This window comes from Asterias amurensis, chromosome 1, assembly GCF_032118995.1.
Source record: "Asterias amurensis chromosome 1, ASM3211899v1".
In the NCBI taxonomy this organism is placed as follows: Eukaryota; Metazoa; Echinodermata; class Asteroidea; order Forcipulatida; family Asteriidae; genus Asterias; species Asterias amurensis.
Genome location: NC_092648.1, coordinates 28,819,990 through 28,838,828, shown reverse-complemented (window position 1 = coordinate 28,838,828; position 18,839 = coordinate 28,819,990). Strand labels below are relative to the sequence as shown.

General features: G+C 37.7%; 1 protein-coding gene across 1 annotated transcript in view; it reads left to right on the top strand.

Moving 5' to 3' along the window:
- LOC139935858 (serine/threonine-protein kinase Nek9-like) overlaps nt 1-11,544 on the top strand; it is a 40,231-nt gene extending 28,687 nt beyond the window's left edge. The window contains exon 23 of the mRNA XM_071930472.1: nt 7,791-11,544. Coding sequence (XP_071786573.1) covers nt 7,791-8,909 — 1,119 coding nt within the window. The 3' untranslated portion in view covers nt 8,910-11,544. The remainder of the gene's footprint in view (nt 1-7,790) is intronic.
- Nucleotides 11,545-18,839: the final 7,295 nt, after the last annotated feature.

Here is an 18,839-nt window from a genome sequence, read left to right as displayed (position 1 = left end):
TGAATGGAAAAAATAATCAAACTAGCCTGAATAAACTTTTGTCACTGCAAATGCATCTTACTTATTTATGTTGAGCAGGTGCAAGTATTTACAACTTCTATCCGTGTTGTTTCATTAAAGGAACACACGTTGCCTTGGATCGGTCGAGTTGGTCTTTGAAAAGTGTTTGTAAACGTTTATTACAAAATGCATATGATTAGAAAGATATTTTAAAAGTAGAATATAATGATCCAGACAAGTATCACTCAAAAACATCTTTCTAGCCATGCATTTTGTAACAAGCGGTTACAAACGCATTTCAAAGACCAACTTGACCGATCCCTGGAACGTGTTCCTTTTAAATGATCTCTTACGCTCGTCATGCAAATCGTTAGTATCATTGTTTTTAATAAGATCTTGGCAAATTTTTCCAACACTTTTAAGCAGGCTTTTTAATTTCCCACATTTGTGTTGGACATGATTGGATGCTCCAAACCATCTGCCTCAAGCACAGAAACTACATTGTTTATGATCTCTATCTCTATGAAAAGCTTTACATTTGGTAGCAGGCAGGGACCAAGGTGAGTAGGCCCTGTATTAAAGACAACCTGTAAAGAATGCTCATCGCACTCTACTTGCAATGGGAATCATACCTGTACAATAGGTAAAGTAGCCAAATCAAGAACTCTCAGTTTCAAAGCATTGGTTATGGTTCGGTTGGATACCATTATATACAAACTTTGTATTCATTACTCAAAGGGCATTGAAACAGTGCCAGATTTTTAACAAGCATGCATTGCTTTTGGAAAAATTACTATACTTAAGGCATGATCAGTCACAACAGGATACAATAAACACAGTGTTTCTACCCAGAAGACATGAAAATACCAATAACAACCGAAAGGGAACACTTTCACAAAAAGAGGCGCTATTCACAAAACATTGTTTTATGCAATGTCAAGAAATATGATTGGGGCTGGGCCTGGCAAGATCTAAAATTAAGGTCATCAATCGTTCCTGATCAATGTTGGGTAATCCACTAAGCCTATAGAGTGCTTAGGAAAAGCTGCAAGATTGATAGAACTATTACTTTTTAATGTTCGAAATTCAGTATGAAGAAAAAGAAAATTCAAAGTGTATTTTTCTGTTTGGGGAAAAAAGTCTATTTTTGAGACAGTACTGTTAACATCAGGATACACTTGCCCAAGTTTTTCTACCAGAAAAAAAAGACAAATTTTGGACCTGATCAAAACCGAAAGGAAAATACTCTGAGACCCCTGAAAAAAATGACATTTTGAGGGCCAAAATATGGTAAAAATGTTGATTTTGCAAGTTCTAAAAACATATTCTAATGCATGTCCTAAAAATAGCAAAAGGGTGAATTTTATAGCAATATTTTCTTGTCCCAAGTAAAGCCAAGGATGATACTTTGTAGTGATGGAAAAGGTTTTATGAAATATTTTTGATTTTGGTGGGGTGGAGTTGTAAATATTAACTAAAACACAGTTTTTTCAGACCCCCAAATCGGCCTAAAGTGGCCTAAATACAAATAAACTGTTACCATGGCAACGTGTTTTATTATGATTTGAAATGTTAATGCTGTTTATTTGGACCCCAGGTCCCTACCATCCACAAAGTATAAGAAAAATGTTCCTTATTTTTTACCGTGGACACGTATGTCGATATATGTGAAAAGACCCTTAAAAAGGCATTTTTCACGTTTTTGGGAAAAAAGTCTAGTTTTGAGGCAGTACTGTCACAACAGGATACAATTGCCCAAGTTTTTGACACCAGATATGGAAAGACCAATGTTTGCCCTAATCACAGCCGAAAGGAGAATTTTCTGAGACCCCTGGCAAGTTGACATTTTGGGGTCCAAAAATAGGGTAAAAATGTTGATTTTGCAAGTTCTAAAAACATACTGTAATGCATGATGCAAAAATAGCACAAGGGTGATATTTAAAGCAATAATTTTTTTTCTCAAGGAAGGCCAAGGATGATACTTTGTAGTGATATAAAAGGTTTTTTGAAAAAATTTTGCATTTTGGTGGGGTGGAGTTGTAAATATGAGCTAAAAACCAGTTTTCAGACCTCAAAATCGGCCTAAAATGGCCAAAAAACAAAATGAGCTGTAACCATGGCAACGGGCTATAAATGGAATTAAAAATGCAATTTTGTTTACTTGCACCCCAAGGCCCTTCCACCCACAAAGTATAAAAAAAATTCATTTTTTGACCGTGAGCAAGTATGTCAATTATTTACCTGAACTGACTCTTAAGGAGCAGTGGTTAATGGTTTCAATCTGACCTTAATAGAAGAGTCTCTCTGAAAAGATTACCTGAAATTGATCGTGCGTTCTATCAAGAGTATTCAATACTGAACTATATTTTTAACAGTCGCCATGGTGCCCAGGATTATGTGCCTTTTGTACCAGCTCACGAACCTGGATCAGAATATAATACCCCTTACCTCTTCTACAAAGGCATGTGAAAGGGTTTGTTACACTATCCAGATAACAACATGGCATAGAATTTGTAATAATTAAAGAAAAAGAAAGAAACGTGTCAATACTGTGTATTTGAAAACCTCACATGATGAAAATGTAGGTGCTGCTGATACTTAATACACTTTGAAAAAGAATAAATTGTGCGAATAATTGTCAGTTTGAAACGCTCTCATCTTTCATCCAGGGCTTTTTTTCTTGTCTGTAAGCAAATAAAAACATGACATTTATTGTGCCCCCAAAAAATTTCACAGCCACAGAAAGTTTCTGTGAAAATATATTCAGAGTTATTTATTCAAATGGGAATGTTCTGCCGGAAAATTTTCAGGCATGATATTGATTGAATTCCGATATTTATACACTCAGAAAATCCAGCAATTTTTATTTATTTATTACTTTAAAGCCTGTACCATTTGTAAATGTAGGTTAGCCCTTTACTCGATAATATTTTCCTACTTTTTCTCATGGACAAGATACCATGCCTTTTTCAGAGCAAGACCGTTTTCAAAAATTGTATCAACAAAGAACATGTAAATGTTTAAAAGAGATAATGGCCTTTGGCGGAAAAAAAAAACACATTTCAAAAGTAATTTAAATACATTACAGATATTTTAAAATCTCTACCATATCTTTAATTTTTTGTTGGAGGGATTTCTTTATATAACCCAGTGGAGCACTTTGTGGCCCCGGCTTAATGCACCATCTGTGCCAGTGTTGGGAATTTGATATTCCGTTGCCGCAAGGTTTTTACAAAGATTTAGCTGAATCAATCATTCAACCTGCTAAAGTCCTGCTCCAAGTTTTGTGTTACATCCATTTCATTTTTTTATATAAATTATACAGAGAATCTTTTGGCGGGCTCCCTTATGTTAAAGGCTGGGTATACTTGTGGTAATTGTCAAAGACAGTATCCTCACTTGGTTTATCAGAAGGATATGCATAAACTAACAAACCTGTGAAAATTTGAGCTCAATTGTCGCATAGAATTGTGTGCTTTCAATGCTTAAGAAAGGCTTCTTGAAAAACTACCTCCTTCTCTAAAAGTACAATACTTTAAAGGGAGTAATTTCTCACAATGTTTTATTGTATCATTAATCAAAAGGTCTATTCATTTCTCCTTACCAAGTAAGTTTTCATGGTCATCAACCAGGGATATTGGAATTGAAGGCCTTTGGGTAACAGTTTTTTGGTAAACTTTTTAAATTTGAGGCATATGTCCCTTGGTTTTTTTATGCCGAATAAACAATATTAATAATAGTACTAATAACTTGTAGAGTAATTAACAAAAGTACCCTTCATCATGATAGTACCAAGAGGTCAATCATGCTTTTTATAATTTATGCCAATATAGTTACCTTACCTACAGCCATTTTTCAAGGATTAACCATTCAAAACATGTAACAATGTTGGAGATAACATATTGAAACAAATCTTTAAACTAGTTATGATCTACCCTGGCCTGGCATGTTGGGAGTGAGGCTGCATTGTAAAGATATGGCGAGCAGATTAACATGTGTGTATGTAACCTCAGATGCACATTACACACAGTAGTAATGCACAGCGAAACTTGACTCCAAATTGCAAAACCAAGATTTATGGTGGTAATGACGTCATGGCCCAATTTCACGGCTCTGTTTACTGTAAGCAAAGATTCAGCACTACGAAAGTAGGGAATGCCACACTTCCGTCAAGCGTATTTCACGCGTTAGCGTGCATACTCCACAATACTAGACATTCTACGCTTACAAGGCTAGCACAGAAATGTTTGCACTTGCACAGTAGGCGGAGAATGGTGATTGTAAGCGCAGAACTTGGTGGTAAACAGAGCCCACAGAGCAGAGTTCAGAAAACAGAGCAGACTTTAAACCCAGTTTTTGAAAACCAACCGTTCTCCAAGCTTGACTTTTTTAAAATCTCAAACAAACATTAATTCCTAGTTTCTGGGGGGAAACATCAAAAATCCAACCAATTGTTCATTTTCATTCCCACAAATGCACTTGTAATTTTTAGGATTAGTGGAATATTTCACCGAGGTCGACTTCTGGTGCATGATTTTATATTAAAAAAAGTGATTCAAAAAGTCAACAAAAATGTTGAGCAATTACCATGAGATCGTTTCTAAATACACATCCTTTTAAGTGCAATTACTTGAGTGGCTGTGAATTAAGGTTGCTTTGCCTATAATTAAATTTGTTCAAATATTTACTCTGTGCACACAGTTAGTAATGAATTGTGGAATGTCCTCTAATAGCTTTAAGGAAGAAGGGAAAGATATGGAAGTGAGAAACAAATCAAGATGAGTAATCCTGGAGGCGGAAATGAATGTATTTATCAGATGGTGTTGTTATTTTTTGGGGTAGTGTGGGATATAGAATGATTTGCTGGAAAAGTGTTGTCCCAGGCTTCTAGGTTTAAAGGTAGTGTCATTAGATTGGTAAATTCTCAACAACATTATGGTCTTAAAAACTTACTTGGTGAGAAGCATTGCAGCTTTTGGTAGTTCAATCAATTATGAGAAAGGATTCTTTTTGGAAGTAATATGGTTTGGATAGTTTTTCACCTCACAACATTTGAATCTGAGAAACTATTTATGCATGAATAGGTTGTACTAATAGTTTGTACTGATAATTATACACAAACTATACACAAACTTTTGCTGCATTCAAGTTCACCAAGCAACTACTTTTTCTTAGTATTTTCCATAAAATGTTGACACCTCTTTATTCTCTTCCGGGCCCTATGTCATAGAGCTGCTTAAGAAGAAAACATTGTTTGCCAATTTTCTGCTAAGCAAACTAAAGGTAGTATACCAGTCACCAGATACCATGCGACATATTATTTTGGTTAGTAAGCATAATTTTGTTGCTTTAGCAGCTCTATATAAAATAGGGCCATGTGCCCATTTTCATAGACCCTGTAAGCACAAAAACTTGTTAAGCACAGACAAGAATTGCTTAACAGAAAAACAGGTTACCAGCCAAAATTACATTATTATCTTGTTGTGACTGGTGCCCCATTCAGTTTTCTTAGCTAGAAAACTGTCATGCCGTATTTCTTGCTTCACAGCTTTATGAAAGTGGGTCCTAATCTATATGTGGAACACTAACTGCAAATCATATCCAATGTTATTGAAGTTTGCCAGCCTAATTAACTTGCCATTTATTAATTTGGCTTGAGCTTAATTTACACCATGGCAGTATGTTGTGACTTGGTGGAGGTTGCGGGGTGTGTTCATGTGTAACTGTGGTCTGCGACTTTAACATCATCCAGCTGAGGTTCATGCAAATTGATTACGGTGCTATGGTGAGTAACAAAGCTTTATTATGCTTTCCTTGAAATTATCACTTCTATTGCTTCTGAATATTATGATATTACTATTCAAACTTTTTCTGGGGATTCAATCTTGAAGTAACATCTATTGTGTATTCATGTTATTTATTTGTGTTGATTTATTTATCAATTCAAAGGCAATGGACACTATTGGTAATAACTCAAAATAATTATTATCATAAAACCTTTCTTGATTACGAGTAATGGGGAGAGGTTGATAGTATAAAACCATGTGACACAGTTTTCGAGAAAGAAGTAATTTTCCACAAATTTGATTTTGAGACCTCAGATTTAGAATTTGAGGTCTCGGAATCAAGCATCTGAAAGCACACAACTTCTTTCATTAATATCTCGCAACTTCGACGACCGATTGAGCTCAAGTTTTCAAATGTTTTTTTTATGCATGTTAAAGTACCTCAACTGTGAAGACTGGTCTTTGACAATTACCAGTAGTGTCCAGTGTCTTTAAATGTGTACCGGTAGTTATTTTTGGTTGAGTGGTATATATAAGAACAAACAGGGGAATAAACACAGTCAGAGGGAAGAACTTTCAAAAACATCCAGATATCTTTTTATACAGAGGAAAGAGAGTGTGTGTTGCCAAGTCATTGCCTCACACACCGCTTGTGTTTCAGCTGCATGCCTACAGTTTTTGCCGCTTCCGATGGGTGGGCATGACACAGTACTGGATCAGTGTGACATGGAATATGTGTCAAAATGACCTGCTGTTGGGTTAAACAGATGCAGAATCTGAATCAAATTCCATATTTTAACCATTTTCGGGGTCACTATGACCAAGAAATGGGTCCAGAACCAGAAATCCAGTAAATTCTTCCCCAGGAGTTTTGAGTATACTTAACTTAATGTATGATGATGTAGCGATTCTGTAAACCCTCCGCACAGTCGAACACCCAGGAAGGTTTCTGCCCTATTTCTAGACTCAATCCTTTTCTATACATTTTAGAAAGCTCTACCCATTTTCATTTTCTTTTCTCAAACTCTTGTCTGTCGTCGTGCATCTCACTTTCAAACTGCTCATGGTTTTATCCTCTGCTGTTGTATTCACTACTGTCCCTATTGCCCATAAAGGCACCATTTCCAATCACTCTATGATTTTTGTTTATCTTTTCTAAGCTGCACACACACAAAAACTTAACTGTACCGAATGAACATGAACAAGTCATTGAACTGTCAAAGTGATTTAGGTATTTATGTTTAATGTGACTATTCCTCGTAACTTTGAGTTTTTTCCCATTATTACAACACAACTTTTTTAAAGTGGAAAGAATGACATGTGATATTACACAAAAAAACTGTTAGTTGTCATGGCACATGCAAGAAACAGATGGGGCTCCCGGCATAGGGAGCCATTTTCTAAATTCCGAAGTAAAATTACAGCATCTTGGCTTGATTTCATGCAGCACTAAGATTGATCTTATCTATGTACCAATCTTAATTTCAAAGCAGGGTGTGATGTCACAACTCAAATCTCTACGGTTATTGACAACACGTCTTGAGATTGATCTTACTTTTTTAAATTGAGCTCTGAGTTCGATTTTATATCTCAAGATGAGTTGCGCCGTGTTACCTTAGTGATTTGTACTGTGACCTTTCACTTTGCTTCGCAATTAAGATTGATTAACACTGTTAAGATCAATTTGAGCTCTTTGTGATATCGGTCCCTGATGCCACTCTAAAGACATTGAAACAGACCGTGCAAGTCTTGCATGTATTTGAATGTTTTGAGGGACCAGGTATACTGTGCTTTAACACTTGAAGGAAAAAACTTGCCACTTTAATGGGTCTCAATGTTCAAATGCGCATGAGACTTGTGCAGTCTACTTGAGATGTAGGATTCCATTTTATAGTTTTTACATTAGCATTAATAGTGTCTCTGAAATCATCTAGCTATAATTGCTACTGGAGCACTTGGCCCAGAGAAGTTGACCTATGTTCTTAATGTTTTTTTCCCCTCTAGATCACCCCAATACTTCGAAGAGACAAGAAGATGTGGCAATCTATAGACACATGGGAGAAGGAATGTCAAGTTGCTAATAGCAACCGCGCAATCGTCCAATCAACACCAGCCTTGCAGAAGGTCCGACGGAAACCATCCCGTACATCAAGTCTAATTCTTTACCCTAGTCAGAAGCACCGACCAACGTATGACTACGAGTCTATAGTCAATAAAATGCTGGGGAAGAAACACGCAGCCAAACCCAAGTCAACCCCAAGTCTAAACCGTACATCAAGTCTTGTTGTTTACCCAAGCCAGAAGCAACGACCGACGTATGACTACGAGTCTATAGTCAATAAGATGCTGGGGAAAAAACACGCAGTCAAACCCAAGTCTAAACCAGAAAAACACGCAGTCAAACCCAAGTCTAAACCGGATCAGGTTAAGTGTTCCGACCAGTATGCGCAGACGGACCAGGCGGTTGAAGAGCCTACTAAGAAATACATGAATCAATTCATACAGACAGACCATTCTGATCTGGAGGTGAACCCGGGCCCAGAAACACACCGACCCAGGCACAGCTATAGGATCTTCCTACCTGCTTCCAGCAGAAGAGTCAAATATAGAAATAGATACATTAATATTGACAATCCCCTGGGTGGTGCAAAGGGAAGCAGCGTCACTGCATTGTCTGGTGAGACTGGAAGTGGTGAAGCATCACAGGGTTATCAATCTGTCCCGACACACGGGTTAGATGCCATATACAATGAAACATATCCCACCACACCCCTTGACATACCGCACGACATACCCCACGACATACCCCACGACATACCCCACGAAATACCCCACGACAAACCCCACGACACACCCCACGAAACACCCCACGTCACACCCCACGACACACCCCATGATACAGTGGACTCTACAGACGAAAGGAGTGATCCATCTTGTATGCTGGAAAAACAAACCACCACTGAACCCACCGCGTCTCAGTACAGAAGGAAAATGCCAAAGTTCCTGCAGCACAAACGCAAATATGATGTGAGAGTCACAGATTCAAACTTGAACATTAAGACGACTGGAAGGTACCGCTGTAAAAGTGACCCCTTAGTTCAGTCAGCATCTTATGAAATATGAATTTATAAAAAAAAAGCCAACAAAGAAACATTTATCCCACGTTTATTTTGATGAAAATAAATTGTAAAAATTAACTTATTATTATTATTTTATTAAATTAATAGAGGCCAGGCAAAGGCTCTGTCTCATTCATGTATATCTGCACTCCAAATTGACCCAGAATCGGGTTAGAATTGACCAAGTTCCGGGTCCCTGGGGTATGACCAATTTATTGGTCAGGCTGACCAGGGAACTGGTTCAAAATTGAATTATTTTAAGCTTGGATTATTTGTCACTTTGACCAATTTATGGCTCATTTTGACACAGATTCCAAGGGTCGATCACAAAGAGTTAGGAATAGTACTCACTTAGGACTAGTCCTAGGAGATATAAAAAACTTCAGGCTGGTCCTAAGTTAGGACTATGTGGTCGTAAGTTGGAGGAGTGACTCGTCCTAACTTGAGATAAGAGTAGTCTTGACTCTTTGTGAAATCCACCCCTGGACACACTGACCCAGAAAAGGGTCTGGCCCCCTGGGACCTGAAACCAGTTCAATTTTGACCCGATAGTTCATAGAGTTTGGTTTAATATCAGTGAATGAGCTGCAGAGAATGAAATAATAGTCTGTGGTTCGTATTGGTCAGCCCTGGTGGGACTTGAAATATATTAATTCTTTTTTGGTTTTTACCCACATACACCGATGTGTGTAGCATTGTATACTTAGTACTTTCCCGAGTCCTGTGAAAAAAATCACAGGCATTTTACTCGGGTGGGATTCGAACCCACAACCTTTGCAATTCTAGAGCAGTGTCATACCAACTAGACCACCAAGATTGCCCGGTAGCTAGAGGCAGTTCGAATCCTATTTTTTAGCAGCGGGTACTGCAAACGATTTAATAGATGTTTACTTTGCATCGGACTTTGCATCGGGGACTTGAAATATGACTTGAAAATATGACTTGAAATATGTTTTGCTAAGCAACAAGAAGCAGGACACTGGTACATCAGGTATGGCACTCTGTATAGTACTTTGATAATAACCTGATTCTGGTAAAGCAAAATAGTTTTTTATTTTTTATGGATAATAACTTTTTATGCATAAGCTGCTCTATGAATTTGAGGCAAGGATTTCAAGACAACAATTATCAGAAACGCGGTTGTAATTTGATGCAAAATGGGTCATGGGGTACACATTTTTAAAAAAAGTTAAATTGAAATGCAAGATATGAGTATGAAAACTGTCAGCTTCCACTTTAAGATCAAGTATATATTCATAATGCTGAAACATCCAATGACTTGGATAGGCTTTGTGGCAACGTTAAGCATTTTTTAAACAATTTTGATTATTTTTTATTTAAATACTATGTATTTATTCTCTTCACACCCGACAACTTGTGATAACATATTGGGTAGGCGAATAGAAATCCAACAATGTTAAATGTAGGCCAATAGACCCATCTGGGGGATCTGTATCTCATGTTTAAAAATGTTGACATTTGCACTTTTCAATTTTTTTTTTTTTAATGAGTATATAGAGGGCCCAGCTACTGGGTATAGTAGGCCAATGTCTTTAAAAGCTGAATGTGAGTTATTGTCAGGCTACCGACATTATAGGTCTCCACGCCCATCAACTTTGTATACAAAAAAATGTGTGCATTGTCCGTGTATGCGCCGTTTTTGCATGTTTAAATTTTTGAAAAAGCAGCATCTGTATGTTCGTTTGCAACTCTGAAATATTTGTATATGTATGAACATGTATGACAACAATAAATATTGGGTCAGGTGAAACGAGAAGCCACTAGTCATTTTGGTTGGTAAGCAGTTATAAAGCGGTTATTTTTCTACCATATCAGTGATAGTATTATTACTAAAACTTGTGAAAACTGCGTTCGCTTAGTAACGCCAAACGGCATGATAGTTCGCATGGTCGCAACAACAAAAGACAATAATATTGCACGCTTTAATGACAATACAAATTGCTCAGCAAAAATGCTGCCGTCTGAAATTCTGCAATGAGCGAAAACAAATGCCGCCCAAATAACAGAGTTCTTCTTTCAGAATAGCGAATCGATATTTACACACGGTGTAAACGTGCACAAAAGCCCTGACTAAACAACAACCCTTAGTTGATGAAATTTTGATGAATTTTTCACAGTTTGGTTGTAAAGCCGAGTTTCGTAGAAAACGTGTGCATTATTAAAGAAAACACTAGTCCCTAGAAAGCATCTGTAACTAATTAATTTACTCTTCCATAAACCGATTTTGTTGAAGCTGCGTTGCATTTACATATTTTGTTTTAATATTAAAAAACGAGTATCATCATGCATGTATGATTGAGAACAACAACAGGGTTCAATGTTTAAACAACTTTTTATTATTATTCGATTTTGCAATTTGTTTTCCCCTTTAGCTTTGAGTGTTTTACAGGCAAATTTATCCGGAGGAATGATTTTTGCTCTCAATAGAAAGCAAGTCGTGTGAATGTAAGCGTGCGTGCTAACAAAATAACAGTTTGTACTTTCGTTTCATGTCATCCCACTCAAGATGCAATAACATTTACCAAAACAAAACAAACTCATCTCACCTGGTCATTATTTTCTTTATGTATTTACCAACGGCTTTTGAAGAATAACTAACACCCACAAACTGCAAACAACGGAAGAGCAAAAGTAGAAAATCGAAAGTAAAAAGTAAAGCTTTTAGATTAAAGGTCGGCAATTCTAGGTACAAACATTACTTACCGTCTTTAATAGATGAATTTTTGGTTTAGATTCCAAGTGTATAAGTTCCTTCGTGTAGGTGTCAATGAACCAATTTGATGCACAGGGGAATCAACCCACGGGTATAAGTAATAGCTTTACCGAGTCTAAATGCTATCAATTTTTATTTTATTATGACCGGATAAATGGCTCGCAAGTTTTCACGATCGTAATCACCAAGCACAATCTGTTACTTTGTGGGTTTCTATGATGAGGGATTTTCCAGATTTTGTTCCTGAATATGTCACTTGTGATTGTTTGACTTTTTCCAATACGGGGCAACACGGTACTACTAAAATACCCAAATGAATTCATCTTCGCGGGGTTCTCAATGTTGCATTGTGAAAGATAGTTGTTTTTTGAGCGATGGTTTTACAAGTTTGGTTTCTTCACGCGAATCGGTCATAAGTTTGTATAGTTTGCGGCAGTATCCGAATTCGCGACTACGGCTACAACTGTTCTTAAAGGTGTTGATAAGGCCGTCAAATACCTCAACGTATGACGCGGAAATCTAGCTGTACACGCGAAGTCTCCTGATCAAAGCTTACATGGGTTAGTTTTATACAATGCTATCTCTCATCCTTTTACAAAGATGAACCTACCCATTGGATTGACCCATCATCTCTTTTCAGGAAGCCATTTTGGTCGATGCCCATCATGTTTGCGTTTTATGAGTTGACTGATGATCCTATATCCTTATCTCACTACGGACAGATGGGTGGCAGTTTGCCCATGGTTTGCCTTATACACCATGTACCTGCAACTCGGCAGACTTTATTCAATAAAAGTGAACTTCTCCCTGTTGATGGGCATTGGGCGGTAATTGCGCGTGCTGGGAGCCAAGACAATAGAACTGCAAGGCCCGTCTGCATGTTTTTGTTTTATGAAGCACGGTTTTGATTTCTATACGACTTTTTTATGTCATGTTTTTTGGTGGTGCGGAACTTTTGGAATCTATATCTGGTATTGACATAGGCATACTTTCTAAAGTAGAAGATGCATATTACACCACAGGTTTTCGCGGCCAATTCCAACCGTTCAAAAGGATTAATTCAATTCCAACTCATAAGCAGTCACTGGTCAAACATTGATAACTCAGAGTTCATTAGAAAAGATCGTTCAATTTCGTAAAAGCCGGCAGCAAACTACTAGTCAATCATTCAATTTTCATCGACTGTGAACAACAGGCTATGTTGAAATTCAACTGTAGAATGGTGAATATGTAGTATATACTGATTGTCTAGAAACGAAGAATCACGTATAGTGAAACACTGAGCTTTTTAAAAAATACTGAAGATTTAATTTTTATGCATACGTTCGGGGAAAACAAATCTTAAACCATGCGGTCTATGATTCCGCACAAACACCAAACAGCCGTAGACGACTGCATCATCATCATGCAGAGATTACATGTTGAATGTTCCGAAATCCCGTCATGCTTTAAAAAAAAAGTTCGACAAAAGACAAAGAAAATGTGCACATTATTAACTGTCTGACACACATTGTTAATTGGCGCGCTATCGTATTACCTTGGCTTTACTTTATTGTGATGTTCAATGTTTATGACAGATGTAGGCTTCCTATAGGGCCTACAGAAAATTTTGATTGCATTATTTTGGAGGACGGTACAAGGTCGATAATCTTTTATGTACCCCTTACTGTTTGCTATTTTACTTTTTATTGGCTGAACTGTGAACTTATACATGCGGTGCAACAACACACTTTAGTCACTGAGCACCGAAGTGCTATTGTCTTCTTATTGTGGAAACTGATCGAATTTTTTAAAAAGTCATTATGGGGTCAAAGCAGGGGGCAACCCCACCCCCACCTCACACACACGCTATCCTCAACCATCAGATATTCAGGATGATAAGGTATAGGCCAACCACGATGCAGTCATTATGATGTCTCCAGTTCAAATTAATGTTAAAGGGAAGGTACACGTTTGGTAATTACTCAAAACAAATGTTAACTTAAAAACTTACTTGGTAACGAGCATTGGAGAGCTGTTGAGAGTATATAACATATTGTGGGAAACGACTCCCGCTGAAGTATTAAACGTAGTTTTTTTTCGAAAGAGGTAATTCTCTAGAAGTCTTTTATTCCTATAAAAGCACAGAAACTCGTACAACAAGGGTGTTTTTTCTTTCATAATTTTCTTGCAACTTCGATGACAGATTAAATACAGTGGACACTATTGGTAATTGTCAAAGACCAGTCTTCTCACTTGGTGTATCTCAACATATGCATAAAATAACAAAGCTGTGGAAATTTGAGCTCAATTGGTTCTCAAAGTTGCGAGATAATAATGAAAGAAAAAACACCCTTGTCACACAAAGTTTTGTGCGTTTAGATGGTTGATTTCGAGACCTCAAATTCTGAATCTGAGGTCTCGAAATCAAATTCGCGGAAAATTACTTCTTTCTCGAAAACTATGTCACTTCAGATGGAGCCGTTTCTCACAATGTTTTATACCATCAACCTCTCCCCATTACTCGTCACCACGTAAGGTTTTGTGATAATAATTATTTTGAGTAATTACCAAAAGCGTCCACTGCCTTTAAGCCCAAATTTTCTCAGGCTTTTTATTTTAAGCTTATGGTGGGATAGTGAGAACACTGGTCTTTGACAATATTACCAAACGTGTACAGTGTCTTTAAAGGGGAAAAGTCCAGCCCTGTTAATGATTGTGTGATTCTGTGTCGTGACTGTCGCCATCCTCTTTGAAGTTCGTGATTGTATTATAGCACAATAAAAAAGCATTGGATATATAAACCGGTTTGGTTGGTAATACATTGTTCTTTTCTTTCAGATCAGGTCCGACTCAATTGAACCAAGTTCACCTTTCGTTATGTGATCTTTAAAGACACTGGCCACTATTTGTAATTGTCAAAGACCAGTCTTCTTACTTGGTGTATCTCAACATATGCATAAAATAACAAACCTGTGAAAATTTGAGCTCAATATTGGTCATCGAAGTTGCGAGATAATATTGAAAGAAAAAACACCCTTATCACACGAAGTTGTGTGCTTTCAGACGCTTGATTTCGAAACCTCAAATTCTAAATCTGATGTCTCGAAAAGCAAATTTGTGGAAAATTGTTACTTCTCTCTCGAAAACTATATAGTTACTTCAAAGGGAGCCGTTTCTCACAATGTTTTATACTACCAACGTCTACCCATTATACTCGTTACCTATAGTAAAGTTTTATGCTAATAATTGTTTTGAGTAATTACCAATAGTGTCCAGTGCCTTTAATGATAAAGTATCACATATTTATGTTTCCTGGTTCAATATGAGTATATCAATAGGTTTATCAGCCGTGTTGGCATGCGGGTATTAAGCCTTGATTTTTGTCTGGGTTTTGGATACCGTCATAAGCGTATGGGAGTTACAGTAAGTGCACACATGACAAACATCCTCATCCAAAAATACCCGATTTGTGTTTTCCCGGAATAGGCCTAAACTGTTTAATTTTGGAAAATGAGTTATTGGCTGTCTGTTACCCCCCCCCCCCCCCTTATTGTCCTTGCCCCTCGTCCTTCCACGTTAGTTCTGATGATGTCGGGTTAGCGCAATGGTATTTTACCTGGATCCCGGTTCGAACCCCACCGGGGGCACATGACTGTGTGGATTGGGCTGTCAGTCCCATGGGGCCTATATACCTGATGGCGTGGGTTTTCCATGGAATAATTTTCTTGGGTTTTCCTCCCACATCTATAGAAAATTTAATTAAACATTCTCTCCATTTGGTTGTTGGCTATAAAATGATTTGGTTCGCTTTTCTATAAGAGTCCTTGGCTTCACAACCAGAATTTGTAAATGAAATAGAATAAAATGACACTCTTGGACAATCTGCTATTTTTTTCATTCCCGACCCTGTTCAAGGTCAATAGAAATTCTCATCCTGTTATATGAAGATTCATATTAGTTTAAATCGATTTATACCGGATTTAAAATGCATATCCCTGACGTCGTGTTGACCCAAACAACCAACATAATCAATACAGACGGACTATTTCCAAGTTAATCCTGAATGGGTCATACTCATAGTGACTTCAATATATAGAAACCTTAGCATCTCGTGAGCCTCACGCAAATCAAAACCCGTTATTTCAATGCCGTTGGCGGGAATCCCGTTGGCGGGAATCCCATTTCGAGACGCCTACGAGCTGTAAAACATGAGTCAGATCTACGAGGTAAACCGCGGTCGTGTCGACGTAGACTTGACTCAGGTCCCAATCCCGTGCCATCGCCAGAAAACTATTGTTTGCGCGATATGCTTTAGGGACCTCTCACACGACAACGGGACTTGAATCAAGTCTAATGTCGACGTGGAAGAGATGACGGGGTTATCCTCTCAGTCTCAGGCCAAGGGGAAATTATTGGCTCATCACGATCTTAAAGACGGGATGTAGTAACGGCTGTCTTCTATACGAAGGAAATCTTTCTAACCTCTCAATAGGATTGATCGAGAGAGTCTTTCTGTTTTTGAAGAAAGTTTGAAATGGCCAGTCGCCAGTTTGATGGCCAGTCGTCAGTTTAAAGGAAATGACAGTCCGAGACATTGTAAAAGAGTGTTCGATGAATGGTGGTGTTTATTTGCATTATGGTGTGCAAATGATGTGGGTTCGAATCTTACCAAGCTATATCCCAATTCTTGATGTAAATCAATGTTTGTATTTAATGAGTGGGATTTAACATGTCGCCAGCCTAGTTTTTCTGTATCCCATGTGGGAGTGTGCCGAGTTCCCTTGACGTGGAGATCATCTAAACATTCCAAACAAACATACAAACAATAATCCCAAGGAAACAAGATTCGCTCAGAATAAAATAATACGAGAAGTCGACTTCAAGAAGAAGTTTTAGTTCCAGTGATACGTCAATACAACAGCCTATAACCGGTGATATTATATATTATTTTAATGTGAATACATTAAGACAAGATCAGAGGTGCTTTATAAAGGAAATAACAATGCTCTTTATGTAACAAATCCAGCGGAAAATTTTTGACATGTTGTTTGTTTTTGTGTGATTCCTCGCTGAATGAATTTATGTTCTAAGACGATTTTTTAATGTTTTTTTTGTTTGTTTATCAATCAAAAGGTATCAGGAGAAGGGATTTTCGCTCGATGGGAATAGTCACGAAAAGGGCTTCAAAATGGCTGGCATATATATGATCATCAAAACATCCCTCTGAATTCATTTACAGAGGGGCTCCAATGTAAAACTCAATTTTGTGATGCACTCATCTTCCAATAGAGAGTCCTCATGAAAGCGAGGAAAATTACAAATCTCTAACCTCACATTAAAACGATGCAAAATGGTGTTGTATTCACCGTACTCTTTCAGAGCGAAATTTGAAATTTGATATCATCAGACATCAAAAACCAAATGTGTCTGTACATTCCAATGAGGAATTTGTGCACCATTTCGAAAGGTCACAATTTAATGCAGTTTTGATCGAATCATATAAATTGAAGAATGAACTAAAAATTCTCCCTACACAATGTACATAATTGAAGTGTGACGTCATCGAACGTTTTGGGATTTTGACAACATTTTGCACTTGAAGGGTACGGCATTTTAAATTGATGTATTATATACAGACTTGTAATCTCCCCGCCCCATTTTCGGAAGGACTTAAGTTTCTATATTGGAAACCGAGTGAATCACAAGCCTGAATATCTTGCCCTCTTTAACAGAAAAGCATTTTTTAAAAGAATGGTTCAGTAGAGTCGCGATGAGGCAGCTCGTTCATGTTGCACTTTAACGGTGCGTTGGTTCAGACCTCAAGTCCCATTCATCTTACCATACCAGAATTACCCCAGAAAGCCTCAATTTGCCAAACACTCTTTACTATCTTTGTTTATTTTGTTGTAAAGAATATTTTACATCAGACCCCTAAAAAGCTGACACTGATGTACACTGGGGAATCGTCGAGCCCATCGATGATAAGATAAATAAAGGGGAATAATTCAACGACGGGTAGAATCTTTTCGGACATTGTTTGAAAAGCTGACGCCGTTTGGTCTACGGTTTACTCCCACGATATTCTAGTGACAAGGCGTTTGTAAGAGCTTGCCGAGAATAGAATGGCTACTTCAACAAGGGACGAGATTTCCACTGAAATCTTCGGGCTGTGCTGAATCGGCTCTTAGAGTCTAGGGTGAAATACTTTTAGGCCTATGGCTTGCAGCACGTAAACGGAGCAAAACTTATCAACTTGCAAACTTTGGTAAGCCGATGGTTCCAAGTCGGCTCGTTATACTGCAGTCTATCTCATCATTAAATATTCAGTCTCATTATCACATGAGATATACGACACGCTAAACACCACATAACTAACCTTACATCGTTTTGTAGACAACGAGACTTTATCTCCAAGTAGACTAAATACAGCAAGTCGACTTGTCTCGATAATTAAGACGACTTAGTAACTGGCGACTTATAAGTCGTCATGGAATCATAAGTTGACTTGTCCAAATATTTTCTCGTCAGGACGAGTTTTTGAACTAACTTATTTCGGCCAGATGACTTCTTAATATAGCAATTTGCACAGGAGTTCGAATTGTATGATCTCACCAAAACGACTTGGGCACATTGAAACAAGTTGACATCTCGGTCCCAGTAAGTCGCTTGGTGAGATAAATAAATCTCCACGTTGACTTCACAGTTGGTTCAAATATCGTCTTGGCAATATAATATCTTCCTAAATGAGTTTGACATTTCGGTCGACCTTTGGCTAAATAAATTATTGTACATCTAGGCCCATTTCAGTAAGTCGACGTGATGAGACAAAATAACTGGATTGGTGATTTAGGCCCTATCTCAATTTTAGAGCTCAGCCCATTTCAGTAAGTCAACTTGGTGATGAGACAAAATCATCTGGATTGGTGATTTAGGCCGCATTTCAAATCTAGAGCCCCTATAGTACTAGAAATGTGATTGACATAATAATAGTTATACCGTTGTACCATGTTATGCAAAGTTATGGTGGGCCAAACAAAAGAAGTTGCGCTCTTGAGTATGCGTATATTCATGTGTCATGTCTCGTTCAGTCTCTAGCCGATTTATAAAATGGGTGTGGGCTGTGGCTTTGGCGCCGTTCTTCTCTTTGAAGCCCCGTCGAAAGTAAATGTTTTCAAAATATCCAAATAATACACCGGAGCCCAAAGCGAAGTTGTGATT